We start from the raw sequence: 15966 nt of genomic DNA, 5'->3' as shown, positions 1-15966 counted from the left end.
CCCAGAGAGGTAGTGTTCTCACCTTCCCTGGAAATCTTCAAGAGGAGACTGGCTAGGCACCTGGCTGGGGTCCTATGACCCCTGCCACCCCCAGTGCTCCTTCCTGCCCATGGCAGGGGGTCGGACTAGATGATCTGTCTAGGTCCCTTCCCACTCATTGATTCTGTGATTCTAAGACAAGATGGTACTTGGCATGCTGATGCAAGCTCATCTGAGTTTGTATGTGCAACTTGCCAGAGGGTCTGTTTGTCATGTGTTGGACTCCTCAGTCATTCAAGAAGGTGTGGGGGTACCTGCTAACCCACCAAAGGCACAACCTCCATAGTCTCCTGAGATCAATGGCTGCCATTGATGATAATGTATCTTTTATCTTATAACTTGATAATTTTACTAGAAGGAATTATTTTTTCATCTGCCATGATGATACAGGAAGCTGAAATATTTGATGCTTTCTTTGCTTCAGTCTTTCACAAAGGTAAGATGTTACCAGGTACATAACATAGCTAATTTTAACTATGGGATAGGAGTGTAGATTACTATAGATGAAGGATTATCTAGGTATATTAGATATGTTGAACCAGCAGACCTTGATAAAATTCACCTCCAAAGTATTTAAGGAACCAACTAAACCACTAATGTTTATTTTCAAGACCTCATTTATGACAGAGGGAAATCTCAAAGGACTTGGAAAAGACAAGTATGATACCTATCTTTAAAAGGGAGGACCCAGGAAGTTATAGACCAATCAGGATAACCTGGTTAACTATAAAGATACTAGAATCATTTATTAAAAATCAATTTATAGTTCCTAGAGGATAACAAGGTGATAAAAACAGCTAACATGCATTTGTCAAGATCAAATCATGTCAAAGCAATCTAATTTCCTTTTTTGACAGGATAACTGGTATACTGGAGGAGGAAGAAATGATATATCTTGACTTTAGTGAGGCATTTGACACTATTCTTCGGAGTAAACTAGGGAAATATAGTTTGTTGAAATCACCACCAGATAGATGTACAATTGCTTGAAAAACTGCAGTTAGGGTACTTATCAGTGGTTTGCTGCCAAACTGGGAGAGTATTTCATGTGAGGTCATGGAAGGGTCCATCCCAGGCCAGAGTCTCTTTGACAGGGAAGTAGAGGTGCAAAGTTTGGGGGGCAGGGTGAGAATTCAGATTGATCTGACAAATGTGAGAGGAAATCTTAAATCGACAAGATGAAATTTTGTAAAGACAAGTGCAGCGTCCTGCACTTAGGAGAATTCAACTACACAAATATAATAGGGGGAATAACTGTGGTACTTCAAGACAGGGATTTTGGGGAACAGTGGACTAAAAACTGACTATGGCTCAGGATACAGTGCTGTTACAAAACAGGCAACCTCATTTTTGGGATGAATTAATGTATCAATTATTCCACTCTAGTTGGTGTTGGTGAAGGCTCTCATGGAGTACTCCAGGGGTGTAACAGGGCAGCTCTGTGCTTTGGGCAGCTTCAGCTTTTGGGGAATGCCAGCTGCTGTGCTACCGGTGGTAGCAGTGCAGCTAGCTGCCATTTAGCAATGACTATTTGTTGCACTTCCCCCTCTCTAAGGTGGTGCCCAGTGTTGCCAAGGGTCACCTCCCCTCAGTTAGGCTAATACAGTACTCTGTCCAGTTTAGGTCACCATACTACAAGTAAGATATAGACTAATTGGAGAGAATCCAGAGGACAAAAGGTTGAGAAAACTCAGGGAACTAGATTTCATAAGTCTGGAAGAGAGAAGACTGAGGAGACATGGTTTAAAGTCTCTAATATTCAAAAGAGGGCATTTATTGTATTTACCCAACTACAAGACAACTTTGAAAGTAAGACAACCCCACAATAATAAGATTCTATACATGGAAACATTATAAATTTGTTATAATTTTTTGTTATAATTTTCCATGTGTAGAATCTACTTATTGAAGGGTCATCTTAAATTCACTCCCCCCACCCCACACTGCAGCAGAGCAAGCAGCAGCATGGGAGCAGGCAGTGGGGGGGCAGGTGGCAGGGAAGTCAAGTGGCTTGGCCCCTGCCCCTGGCCCCCTTTCTCCTCCCCTTGTCTCTATTGCTGCCTGACTCCTGTGCCTGTGCTTCCCAACACCTCTCCCCCTGGTGCCTGCCCCCTGCCACTTGCCCATTCTTCTGCTTTCTCCCCCATGCCTGTGCCCCTCCCTGCAGTGCCTGCACCTCTGGCACCTGCTCCCCCTACCATTTCCTCCTCTTCTGCTTGGCCCCCTGCAGCCTTTGCCTGCCTTATCTGGCCCCCACTGCCTCCCCATCTCTGACACCTCTGTCTCCCCATACCTGCCTCCCTGCTGCTACTTACCCTCCTGCTCTGGCCTTGGCTCTGACCCTGCTCTGGCCCAGGGTATGGAGCATATGGTCATTCCAGCCCCCACCCAGTCACACAGCAGTGGTTGTGATGGCAACAGTTCTGGCTTTGCTATAGCTGGACAGGTGCTAGAGCAACCACTTGCTCTGTGCCCAAGGCCAGAGCTGGAGCTGGGGCTGGAGTTGGAGAGTAAGTGGTGGCAGTGAGTAGAGAGAGGGGCTAGGCAGCGGGGGGTGGGGGAACAGAGGCAGAGGGTTAGGTAGGCAGTGGGGCAGAGGCGGCAGTGTTGGGGGACAGCAGAGAAGGGGAAGAAGAGTCAGCTCTGATTCTGGCTCTAAACCTAGGTTGGGGAAAGAGTTGGAGACGCAGCAGCTGCCTGCCCACCCCCATTCCCTTGGAATCTCCCTTGTGCTTGAATACAAGTTGAGGGACATTTTCCTTTCATGTTAAATGGAGGGAAGAACCTTGTCTTTGATTTGAGTAAATATAGTATGGATTATTTTTTAGCAGGTCAAGAAGAAATTATTTCAGTTTTCAGCAAAGAAGATTTAGGTTAAGTGTTAAGAAAAACTTTCCAACTTTGTGGGTAGAGAAGCATTTGAGCAAGCTGGCTACCTAGTTTGTCCAGAAACTTCATCAGAGACTTTTCAGAACAGTTTGGCATAACACGTCAGGGAAGGCGTAGGTATACTTATCCTGCCTCAAGGCAGAGGAAGTGACATCTTGAGGTCCCTTTCAGCCCTTTTTTTCTGTGATTCTAATTTTTGCCCCTCATTTAGTATTTAGGAAAACCCAAACCCTCAGTTTTATCCAAGTAGTGCACAGCAACACCTAGGAGAGCAATTTTCTTCTATGCTGTCTTCAATCACTTTGGCTAAGTCCAAGCAGTCTAAAGGCTGCACTGTTATGCTAGACTTCAAAGGGGTTACTTGGGGTCAGAGATTCTTTGGTCCTGCTGCTTTTTTCTAGCCACGTGTCCTATCCAGCAGCCTGTGCATGTGCCAGAAGAACCACTGCACTCAGCAGAGGTATGATGTTTTATTTGGTTTTGCCTGGGGTTATCATACGTCCTGGTTTTCCTGGACATGTTCTCTTTTTGTGTCCTCCAATTTCCTTCTGGGTGACTTTCTGAAATTTGAACAAATGGCCAGTATTTTGTTCTGCTCTGCTAGTGGGAGCAGGAGAAGGGCGACTGGAGGCAGGGGGCACCATGTGCGAGTGTGTGTGCACACATGTGGCTGACACACAGCCAGGAAGGGTGGTGGGAGCAGCCTCAGCTGCTGGATGCAGGTAAGTCTATGGAGAGCAGGGGTTGGAGGGCCAGGGCCTGGGGACTGTCAGGGTGCGTGTGTGTGTGGAGGGGATAGGTGTGTGAGTGGGGTGGCAGCTGCCTGCCGGTGCTGGGGAATGGTGTCTAGACAGAGGACTGCAGCCGGGCACGGGGCAGGGGGAAGGTGTCTGGCCCTTCAGTGGGGGCAGTGGGGAGCTGCACGGCTGGGCTAGTGGAACCAGGGGCCGGTGCCCATGCTTACAAGGGGAGGGCACCTGGGAGATGCTGCCTGAGGGGGGCATAGCCAGACTGCCTGGCATGGTGCAGGAGCTCCAGCCTGAGGTGGGGGGTGCTACAGGCATCTCCTCCTCCTTCCTCCAGCCTGCACCAGGGCCCGACTCACTCCACCACCACCCATATGTGCTGCAGACACCACAGGCGCAGCTGGAGGCCCCCTCTGGCAGGGCTGGGGGGGCTATGGCTTGGGAGTGAGGGGCAATGGAGGTGTGGGGGGCTGTGGGTCAGGAGTGCGGGGCACTGGCAGCACCAGGGGGCTGCAGGTTGGAAGTGAGGGGCACTGCTTGGCCCAGGGGGTAGAGGACTGCGGGTAGAGAGTGAGGGGCACTGGCAGGACAGGGGTCTGAGGGCCAGCTGTGAGGGGCAGCTGCAGGGATGGGGGGCTGTGAGTTGGGACTGAGGGGCACCAGCATAGCCCAGGGAGGCAAGGGACTGTGGATTGGGAGGGAGGGGCAGTGGCAGGGCCAGGGGTGCGCAGGTCAGGAGCGTGGGGTAGCACTAGGGATGTGGGGCTGCAGGTTGGGAGTGAGGGGCACTGGCAGGGCCAGGGGACTGTGGGTTGGAAGTAAGATATTTCCTTGACAAGCATCCTCTTTTTTGGAACTGGAAATATGGTTACCCTGGTTTTTGCCAGATGTAGAACTTTGTGTTGTGCTTCTTGCACAGTGGAAAGCAGCTAAAATCCTGCCTTAAAATGTACCTTGAATAAAATCTGACCTTGAACTGGTTAAAGTAACCTGTTGTATATGCTATACACATCCAGGTATAACTTAGCTGTAGATTTCCAGATGCAGAAAGAGCTACAAAGAAAATATCTGGTTCAGTTCAAATGAGCTGCTAATGGTTAGGGGGGAGGGAGGAGGAAGTTGGAATCAGTAAAGTCCAATGATTTGTTTACCGATAAGTTGCATAACTCTGCTTGCTTTGGGGTCTACACTCACAGCCCTCTCAAACCCTGCTCTCTCAGCATTTCTGATTTCTCTAGTTGACGCAGGAGTGGAAGACATAAGGTAGGCTAAAAAATTACTGCTTATTAATTTTGTATTTTGGATAGGCTCATTTACACTACGTAGAAATATGACACTTCAGATGACACTAATCTTTCTGATAATTTAAGTTTTTGTTTTCCAAAGCAGTATAACTGTTAAGATACCTTATAAAAGTTTCTTTTAAACAATGTTTATGCAGCGTCTTAGTTAATGTTATTACCCACTTTTCTTATGTATCTTCCTGGATACAACAATATTGTGTTCAGTTAGGAAAGAGGGAGAATTAGAATTGAGAAAGTCTTCAGACTAAGAAAACTGTAATTACTGTTTTTCCTTGAGATTAATCTTCCTGTAATTAATCCTTTTTCTTAAGATAAAAAGAAATTTTAGAAAACACCAGTTATAAAAAAATGAAGGTTTTAAACAAACCTTTCATCTTCTGTTTGGATTTGGTTTTGGATACAAATAATAAAATGTAGATCTCTAACTTGCTACTTAGAAAATGTCACTTGGGCCAGCAGATGAGACAATTAGGCTTTAATCCATTGTTAGGTGACTGAAAAAATGCACCAACAATCAATTACTGGTAGTTGTAAAATTAGAAGCTTATTTTGAAATGATTTCTGTTGCTATTTTTATGATAGTATAATGAGGTAAATTTGGGTCTAAAATCCAACCCACTGTGGTAGTGGAAATAGTGGAGAATATATGAACAACAGAAGTATCTCTATTTGAAATGCAGTCCCAGAACAGTGCACTGATTTCTTAGTATTTCTTTCATAACCCAATCCATGTAAATTCTTCAGTTTCATTAGTTGGGTATATGGCCATTAATCATTCAGCTCAATACAATGTATACAATGAGCATTGAAGGAAACCAGTTTCACAAAAATAAAGTATTTGCTGTGAAATAAGCATCTGATTGTGGGAGTTGTTTAGCCACACATACACATACACATACACATACACATACAGCCACAGTAGACTCTAGTTACATGGAAGAAGTCAAATCCTGTTCCTTTCTCTGAACTGAGCTATGCTCAACTCAGTGTTGATGGCTGTAATTAGAGTTGGAATACATTAGTGAGATAACCTGGTCAGGGCATAAAAAAAGCTTAAAGCAACTATCAAACAGCTATGATATAGAAAAAGATGCTAATTAGTAGATACTGTATTCAGGACACCACTTTTTCCTATGTTAAACCAGTAGAGTAGGTAGGGTTCAGTATGGGGTGAGGACAAAATCCTCTACTTTCAGGTCACAGGGCTAGTAACAAAATATTCTCTTCTGACCTTGCCAAGAAGACAGCAACTTGGGTCTCTGAGGCTCATGGATAACTGCCCCCTCCTCTTTCCCAGGTCCCAACTATGAGCTGTAAACAGGCCCAGGGAGCTACTGTGGAGACGATGTCTGACCTAAAGGTAGATGCAAGCCTCATGGGCAGACTCAGTAATCTTCTGCCCCTCTGTGTGGTAGAATCACATCAGCTCTGCACTGCTAGGTATCTCCTTAGATATTCAGAAGGAGGTGGTCAAGACATATTTGATTTCTGAAATGAGTCCCTAGGTAACCATTCAGGCTGTAATATGTTTTTCTCTCTGGTCTCCTCTTTCCTATCCATTTTGGCTACTCCATTCTGCAGTAAATATGAAGACAATAGATACTAATTTTGTAACTGAATAAAATGGATCATTTATTGTTAGTGTAGGCTGTCTCCAGAAATGCCCCAGTGGTGCAGATGTTCTCAAGGGGGATCATATTTATCATTCTATAGAGATTGTAGCAGGGCACTAAGATGCCTTCTGCTTTGAGAGCAGAGATAAGGGCCCAAGTGCAGGTTGCCAGGACAACTGGTTAATGAGGGTAGTGACTCACATCTGCCTGGTCAGCTGACCGGAAGGGGCAGGGACTGGTGCCTGTATAAATCACAAGCCTGAGGCCTGGGGAGAGTTGGCTGTGGGCTGCTAAGAGGGAAGGAGCTCTGCCTAAGTAAGTGAAGAGGAGAGGCTGGACTGCACGAGCAGGCTGATGCTGGGGAGAGATGGTGCACCCTTGGGGTGGCTCGAATAATGTTACAGCTAAGTGGCTAGAATTGAAGTTATAGCCCAGGGGCTTTTGTTTTGTGGTTGCTGTTTACACCGGAGGCTTGGGCGAGGCTATTAGGGGTTGGAGGAGGCCTTATAGGGGACCCATGGCAGCATGGGAACCCCAGCCTCAGAGAGGGGGCAGCAAGACGCCCCAGAGAGGGGGCAGCAAAAGACAGGGCTGCGGAGAGCCTGAGCACCAGAGAAAGACTGAACAACATCAGTTACATCAGTGAGGCTTGGGGTGTGGTAAGGGGGCGTTGGAGCCACGCATAGCTCATAAGGCTGGGATGCACTGAGACACCCATTACTGAATGGGGCCAGGGTACAATGGAAAACCATGTCCATGAGGACAGATAGGCAGCCTCCCTATTATACAATAACACCAAAGACATGGTGGGTGAAACTTGAGGGTGCTTTGAGGCAAACTTGGCATGGAAAGGGGGTGCTAGGGGAGATCATGGCCACCCCTAGGACTCCGCCCTGTTACAGAGATACTCACTGACTTTACACAACATTTTGAGATGGAGCCCCTGCCCTGAAGACTTAATGGCTTGTTAGGCATGAACAATGTGGAAGATGCACACATAAGGGGGCTCTAGGGAAATGAGTGGCCCAACCTGCAGGCCATTCCCTGTCCTGGTCAGAACATGAAGCATCTGCACAGGTATGTCCATTGCACCTCCATGTTCTGGAGCCTTGCAGACCTGTAGGCTTTTTTGAATGAGGGCATTGTATAACTTTGTAACTTCTGTTGCTCAAACTTGCTGCACACACTAGAGGCTCCTTGTGCCCCTCCATTCCTTATGACAATCTCCTGCGAACAGTTCCCAATGACTGTCTTTATGCCACAGATTCCCAGTAACTTTTCCCATCATCTCTCTCATGCCTGGGGCTCTGTGCACGCTCAGGGTCCTTCCCCACTCCAAGATCCTTCATCCTCATCCAAGGCAGGAGTTATGCATGTGCCACATTCTCCACTCTCCCATCCCAGTCACTCATGCCTAGCATACTAAGGGTGTGTGTACGTCTCCATATCAGAGACTGCCTGCCCTGTATTCTTCCCTTCTCTCCATGTTAGGAACATTGTGTCCCTTTCCCCCGCTTCTCCATGTCGGGTACTCCACATTTATCTCCCAGAAGATATTTGTTACTAGGAGCTGCTATTCTGGCTTTTGTGGCAGAAGCAGTGTGTGTATGCCCCTGCCCCATTTCCTACCTTGTCCCCCATTGCTTGCCCTCATTCTTCTTTCTGCAGGACAAAAAAGTAACTTCTGGTGTCAGCTGTGTGCAGAAGGTGGGTGGGCATGAAATGAGTACTGTTATTTCTGAAAGCCTAATATGGTTTACCAACCAGTTAACTGACCTATAGATAATTACAGAGGTGCTGGAATCTGTGGCTTTTTTAAAGAGACATCTGAGGTTCCATGCCTTCTCCATTCTCTCCCCATCTCCCTGATTTTCCTTCATACCAGTAGGATTCTTGCTATTTAGTCCTGCCATTTTTGAGCTGCTTGGATGCAGTGCTGCAAGGATATCACATTGCACACAGACAAATAGGTAAATGCTGTCAAATTGAGGGTCAGGTCCCCACAGGCTCACAGATCAAATGAAGGTTCAGACCATAGATTAAAGTTCCCCAGAACCTGCAAGGACCCCAAGGGCAGATGGTGAAGCTTGGGACAACTGCACCATCTGCAGCCATAAGTCAGTGCCAGGGCTCTGCTGGAATCCTACTGACTAAAGGCTGTGTAGCAGCTGTGCTAATACAGCACATTCACTAACCACCCTGGCTACATCTACACATTTTACTCACATTGCTCCCATTCACAACCCTATCTCAGGAGACATCACAAGTAGTATGACTTGTCCTAGGTTTCTCCTTATTATCAAAAAAAAAGACACATCGGGATATGTCTGAACCATTTATAATTCTTGAAGGCTGGGATTCTGACCTCTTGTTTATTTGCACAGCACCCATTTTGAGCAAAGAGCACTAGCACTGATACTAAAAATAATGTGGATTATTACTAAAATGTAACTTTTGGGACTATATGAATTTAAAAATACATTTAAAACTTTTGATATATATTTTCCTAAGATTCTATTTATATTTATATTAATATAGATATAGATATCTATCTATCTGTCTATATCGATACATATCTATCTTTGGAAATGTATTTTCTTCATTTTAACCTGGTCTAACTGGCTAATTAATACTTTTGTTTATCCCAAATTTGGGCATACTCCAAATTGTAAATTTATCCTGACTATGCATGTGCTTGCTTTTCTTTCAACGCATTCTTGGAACTTTTCCTGATTGCTGAGAGGCCAGGAGAGAATTCATGTAATGAGAAGTGATGCTAGATGTGCTTTTCTTCATAGCTCTCATTTCTTCTTAAGAACAGGATCCCAGACTTCTGCTTCTGCTTTTACAAGGAAGATGGCTGCTCATATCAAAGAAGAAGAAACTCAGGTTTTACCTGACTTTCTGAATCTGAATGATTTGGCCTGCAAAACTATGGGAGGAAAGGTAAATGTAATACAATTAACAAAGTATGGGTTTGATGCAGATTGTACTTGGCACTTCTGCAGCTATTTCCAGTTGAAGATCTAAAAGGTTTTGCAAACCCTAATGAATTAAGCTTTTCACCATCCCTACTCTTTAAGGGTAATTATCCATATTTTACAGATGGGGAAAAATGAAACACTAGGAAATTAAGAGATTTGTCAAGGGCTACCCCAAAAGTCTGGAACAGCCAGGAGCGGCCCCCAGGACTCTTGTTTAGCTTCCTGACCCTCTCACCACAAGATTTTTCCTTAACTTTCTGAGGAATGCTGCTGACCTATTAAAGCTGCAGGCCTACTAATACAAATCTCAATTTACCGTTTCCTTGAGAATTTGGGAGCCAAGATCCAGTCCACTAGGTCTACTGATACACAAAAGAACAGAGGAACTCATAGTTACTTGGCAACATCTTCCTTGGGTTGCCTGACTTTTACATTTCATTTCTATTTGCTGTATGTCAGTATAGACTGTTTGTAAGGGATTCAAATGAATGGTGCTGTATGCCATCAAAAATACTATTTCAATATGGAGGAAGAAAAACATATGCCCATATACCCTTGAATTTCTTTGTGTTATAAAGCCCCATACAACCCTCTTTGGCATGAAAGAAGAGAGATTATTATTTCATATAGGTCATGGGAGAAAAGAGGGCTTGCTTTTATGGTGTGTTGGAGAGTCATTTATAAACTTGGAAAAATAGCAATTCCAGCAAAGTTAATACCTGATAATGAAGTGAGTAGCTGGCTGCTGCTACTTTCAGATAAGAATTTTATAAGTGATGCAACTTGAAATTGAATTGCTTGTTAAATGCTATGTAAAGCTATTTAAAATATTGAAAAGAATATAAATATAGGGCCACATGAAATGCTCACAAAGCCGCTGCCCCTGAAAAAATCTGTATGTAGCAGTGGCAGTACAGTATAGATATTGTTCCCTAATTCAGTCTACCCAAGAAAATTTATGGAGCATTCTGTAGGCTCTCAAGACCAGGTCCAAAGTGATCTTTTAGGCTTTTCCAGTTAGGTGTCACAATTCCTAAAATTAAGGGGAGGGAAATGGAGCAGTACTTGGAGAGGGGAAGGGGCTCAGGGAAGCAGTCAGGGAAGGAGCAAGAGTTGGGAGTCAATGCTAGCTTGAGGGTTTGGTCCTGCAGGAGCTATAGGGGTAGATGCTGCCAAATTCAGTGTTGTCATGTTCTGGTAGAGGTGAGATTCAACAGCACTGGGCAATGGCTCTGCCTGACTATTAGAGTGGCACTATCTCATAGTTTAGACTTAACTTGTGGCACACTTGCCAAAAAGGTTGGTCAACACTGGTCTGCTGGACCCCTGGCCCTGCAAAGGAAAATTCATACAAACCATTTACCCCCGCTTTATGCAGGTTCTGTATGTGTGAATTCTTATGTGATGGCCCTTTTTATACCAAAAATTCTTCATATGAAATGTAAATTCACTCTTATGCAATTGGTGTGGTGGAAGCATGCAGTCAGCTGATTTGTACAGTGCATTGTGGGAGTGATGTGCACCAAAATATAGCTTCCTGTGTGGATCTGTGTTCCTTGCTCATCGTCTGCAACATGTGTTTCTATAGTTGCTATCCCCATTATGGTAACATTCACCACCACCCTGTGCTTGTGTGTACTGTCTGCTGTTGGTGAGTACCAAAATTGTCTTGTAAAAGTAGTACAAATCGGTCTGGGGGTCAGTACAGTTGAGGTTTTGGAACATATCCCTATTTGTTACACTGTAAAGTGGGTTTCCTTTATGTGAATTTGAGTTACGTGCCGTTTTCCAGGAACACATGTACAGCATAAAGTGAGGGAAACCTGTAGAATATTCATGTTCAGGACAGGAATACTATGTACTGGGGGCCATTGCCAACCAGATTATTGGCACCCTTTAACTTTTACTTCTTTAAATTGACATAGATAAGCTTTTATGTAAAGGAGAAGATAAACTTGATCTCTTTAAGAGCAGTTCAGTTTCATGTGTGAAGATTGCAAAGTCTAAGATGCTAAATTATTTTAAAGAACAATGTCCTCAGATACAAACTGAAACCTATCATTAGCTGCATGATTTATTTTAGTGCCAGTGGGTGCATCTACACATGCAATTAATTCAAAGCAATAAATGCCAGAGCAGTTGGAACCAGAGTAAACTATCCCTGGGTGTAGCGTCTACACCCCACCCCCCGTGACAGCAGCAATTTGAGCCTCCAAAGAACAATTGAATTCAGCGTGGTTCTGTAGAGGATTATTGCAGGATTAGAACCTAATGAAAGACACACATACAAAGATATATAAGGACTTTTAAAATATCATTTTGCACACTGTTGGCAAGTAAACATGTTCTTTTTTTTTAATTCCTTGGTACATTTCACTATGAAATAAAAATGTTTTTATTTTCTACATAGGTTTTATTTGCAACAGATGACTTCTTTGCTCCTGCAGACAACCTTTTAAAGGTACAGTAGGCAAGCAATCAGCTATCTGGCAAGTTTTTGTGGACTTTTGTTTTGGGGACTGTTAATTACTTTGCAGTGGGGTTGGCACTTTCTGACAGAAAACTCTTCTTTTGGAAAATTTCTGATTAACCATGAACATGGGAGGATTTGTGTTTTTGTTTTTAATATAAATAAATGATAAAAACACTAGGTTTAATACGATAGCTTGTAGGCTATATCTAAACCCAAAGGATCTGTTTCTTCACTATATTTTGCATCATTAAATCAGTTACATCTGTGCAAAGTCCCTGGAAAATAGGTATAGAGTGAACCAATTGGTTATAATGATGGTATCCAAATTGGCACTCAGGCATCTTGTGCCCTGTGTTTGTTGCTCTTTTGGATAAAGGAAGCATTTGCATAGGCTTGATTATGATTACCAAATGTTTTGATTCTTGATTACTGATTTAATTCAATTGCTGGCTCATTACTGCAATAATAACAGCTTCTGTATTCTGATTACACATTAGCACCTTTCAGGCGTAACAGTACAGTCAAAACTATTTCAGTGAATCAAGCAGGATATTTCCCTTACAACTATATTTCCTTTTCTCAACCAGTAAGTAATGACTTAAAGGCTTCTTTAGAGATATTCTTTTCCAACTGCATCTTTTGTGAGGAATAAACCTCAAAATAAATTTTAGCTCTGATTAGAATTTATGATGTTTTATTTACACAGAAAAAACTGTAATCTAAATAAACGGTTCTACAGTCATTTCACATGTAAAAATACCACTGAAATCACTTACCAAGGATTTAAAGTATTTGCCTAATCAGAAGAATATTTTAGTACAATTGAAGGCAATATTCTTAGCTGGTCAGCATAAATCCATTGACTAATACAGCTTATAATTTTTCAGTGCTATTTTTTCTAGATTAGAATGGAATATATTATATACCTTTTCTATTAGCATCAGCTTTGGGGCTTGAAACTTGCATGTTAAATGCTGGACACAAATCTGTTTTCAGTATGCTAAAGTCAACAGTTATATGGATTTATGACTGTGAGCAGAATAAGCTTGTGCTTGTTTTTCAGAAACAGAATCCAGAATTCAAAGTAGATACATTTACTGCATATGGCAAATGGATGGATGGATGGGAGACAAGGAGGAAAAGGACCCCAGGTAATAACAGTAAATACTAGTCAGTTAATACCTAATAACAGCAAGGGATTTTCAGACCACAAAAAACATTGACAATTGGTGGGAAGAAGGGATGAAATTGGCTCACTTTATTACTACACCTTCCAGTTTTAAGGGTGGTTAATTTGTAATGGCTTAATTTGAATGAGCCAGAAACTCCTGATGGAAGTTTTGGAGTACTGACTATCAGATAGACAGAAATGACAGTCTTGAGTTTGTCAAATCTATGGATATCCAGACCTTCACTTTTTGCACAGCCCTACAAAACAGTAGGGTTTTCATTGGTAGATAAAATTAATGTGAAAAATCTCCAGAAATGGCTTGCAGACTTCATAGGAATTTGGAAATGCCTATTCTGTGATGATCGTTGTCATGAACAGCTGTTTTGTTTTCATGGTTTCATAGTTGTTAGGGGCTGGGAGGGACCTTACTCATCGGGTGTATGCCTGATGTATGCCTCTGATATAGGTGCTGCTACAAAGTCCTCTCTGAGTCTTCTCTTTTCCAGGCTGAACAGTCCCAAGTCTTTCAGCCTCTCCTTGTATGAGCTGGTCTCAAGGCCTCTAGTCATGTGCATGGCCCTCCTTTGGACTGTCTCAAGCTTCTCCACATTCTTCCTGAAGTGTGGTGCCCAGAACTGGACACAGTACTCCAGGTCCAATCTCACCAAGGCTGAGTAGAGAGGGAGGATGACATCCTTAGCCCTGCTTGAGATGCCTTAGTAGATGCATGTCAATGTTTGATTAGCTCTGGCAGCTCTGGCATCACATTGGTGGCTCCTGTTCATTTTTTGTCTATCACAACACCCAGGTCTCGTTCAGTTGTGGTGCTGGCAAGCGTAACACTGTCGAGTCTGTATTTTGATTTGAACTGGCAAGTACTAGACCAATGGTTATCAACCAGAGTTGTGCACTAAGCTGGGGTGCCACAAGCCCCCATCTGGGATGCTGTGATGCAGGTGCTGCTACTCTAGCAGCAGTCAGTTCAAACTGCCCTGTGTGCACACCTGCTGCATTAGAGCTGTGATTAACCTAGCAGGCAGGAGCTGCTGTGGTGGTAGCCTTTTTACATGTTCCTTCCAGAAACAACCAAGGGACAGTTCCACCCATGCATCTCTTTTCTGGGAGGAGTGCAGGAGGGGCCAGGCCAAGAAGAGCTACACAGCATAAGCAGGCATCTCCTGCCTGCTTTAGCTTGAATCCAGCCCTAATACAGCAGAAGTGTGCACACATGCCACAGCCCTTCCAAGCTTGCTGTGCAGCAGGCACAAAGGGCAACTTTGTTTGGAGGCGGAAATACCTGGTTGTGAAGCACTGAAGTAACTGGAGGCAGTAGAGCAGTGGTTCTCAACCAGGGGTGATGTCACATTCAAAAATGTGGTGGAGGGGTATCCTGACTCTGAAAGGGCTGAGAACCACTGTAACTGGACACTGCTTGCAGTTATATGGAAAGGGTCTTACTTTTGGTTATTCTAAACAAAAATAGACCCAAATCAAAACCCTAGATCCAAATACTTGATAACATAAAGGTATCCAAAATCCAAGTGAAGATATTGGTCTGAAATTTGCAAATAGCTCCTGGAATCAAATTCTCAGGTCTGAGCTCATCGTTTCTCTTTAACACATATACATCTTCATGTTTTGAGAAGAGACAATTATAGTCAAAACTGTTTGGAATAATTCTTTCTAGGAAGTGTGTTAACTGGAAAATACATTATTTTTATACACAACATCTAGTGATTTTCAGAAAGCTACTCCAATGACCAGAAAGTAGGTGCTCTTCATGTTTGGTCAAATACACCTTTTATGTATTTAAATAATTCTTTATCTTAATTGTATGCAAATTCCTCCAAAAATAAACTGAAATTTTGTTGCAGGTTTTTGATTGCTTTACACAGATCTGTAACTTAATTTTTATTTCAGAGCCTACAGTTATGCAAAATAAGTATCTTAATGTTTCCCAACTTTGGTATCAATGATGACTGGATCTAAAGACTGGAGTTTGGTCAACCTCTTAGTGTCATTTAGAAACCAAGAATGATTGTATTATCTGAATGTCCAAGTGAACTAGCCCTTTTATGTCTTAGTTACACATGACACTTATTAGAAAAGCCATTTGTTTTCTTATCGCTCAGGACATGATTGGTGCATTATCCAGTTGGGAGTACCAGGAACTATCCATGGATTTGAAGTAAACACATCTTTCTTTGCTGGAAATTGTGCTCCCCGTATATCTGTTCAGGCAGCATGCTTGAAACAAGGTAATGAATGAATTAATATCTGAAAGGTGTCCAGATGTCACAGTGGAAGAACTTTTGCCTGTTAAATTGTACTGCTAATGTGAGATCCAGAGGGGAAAGTTGAATATGACTTTTTTCTTTTTTTTTAATAGAAGACAGAATTATTGAATTTCAGGCATTGTGGGGTTAGCAGCTAAAACAATCTCACACTTGGAAGTACCACTTTAGCACTTCTGGGAATAACAAAACAGTATCAGGATGAGGCGTGACTGAGGCGATGAATGGTTAGGGATACAACTGTTGATTTTGTTTTTTTAATCTTGTATTAACATCCTTTACCCAATGGTGCTATGTGTATTTAGTTTATAGTTTCTAGTTTCTAGGGTCGGAAGGGACCTGAGCAGATCATCTAGTCCGAACCCCTGCCATGGCAGGAAAGAGTACTGGGGTCAAACAACCCCAGCAAGATGTTCATCTAACCTCCTCTTAAACACCCCCAGGGTAGGAGCC

General features: G+C 43.2%; 1 protein-coding gene across 4 annotated transcripts in view; it reads left to right on the top strand.

Annotated features, from left to right (window-relative positions):
* The first annotated feature begins 4830 nt into the window (after positions 1-4830).
* The window catches only part of ALLC (allantoicase), a 25880-nt gene continuing 14744 nt past the window's right edge, over positions 4831-15966 (top strand). The window contains exons 1-5 of one of the 4 annotated variants that reach the window (XM_019537431.1): positions 4831-4937; positions 9413-9537; positions 11986-12036; positions 13112-13199; positions 15352-15477. In XM_019537431.1, the coding sequence (XP_019392976.1) occupies positions 9448-9537; positions 11986-12036; positions 13112-13199; positions 15352-15477 (355 nt within the window). In that variant the 5' untranslated portion in view covers positions 4831-4937; positions 9413-9447. Of the gene's footprint in view, positions 4938-9407; positions 9538-11985; positions 12037-13111; positions 13200-15351; positions 15478-15966 lie in introns of all 4 variants that reach the window. The other 3 variants (XM_019537430.1, XM_019537432.1, XM_019537433.1) reach the window with 3 other exon arrangements.

The sequence above is a fragment of the Crocodylus porosus genome, unplaced genomic scaffold (assembly GCF_001723895.1).
Source record: "Crocodylus porosus isolate Cpor-Errol unplaced genomic scaffold, CroPor_comp1, whole genome shotgun sequence".
Classification (NCBI taxonomy): domain Eukaryota; kingdom Metazoa; phylum Chordata; order Crocodylia; family Crocodylidae; genus Crocodylus; species Crocodylus porosus.
This window is presented reverse-complemented; position numbering and strand designations above follow the sequence as displayed.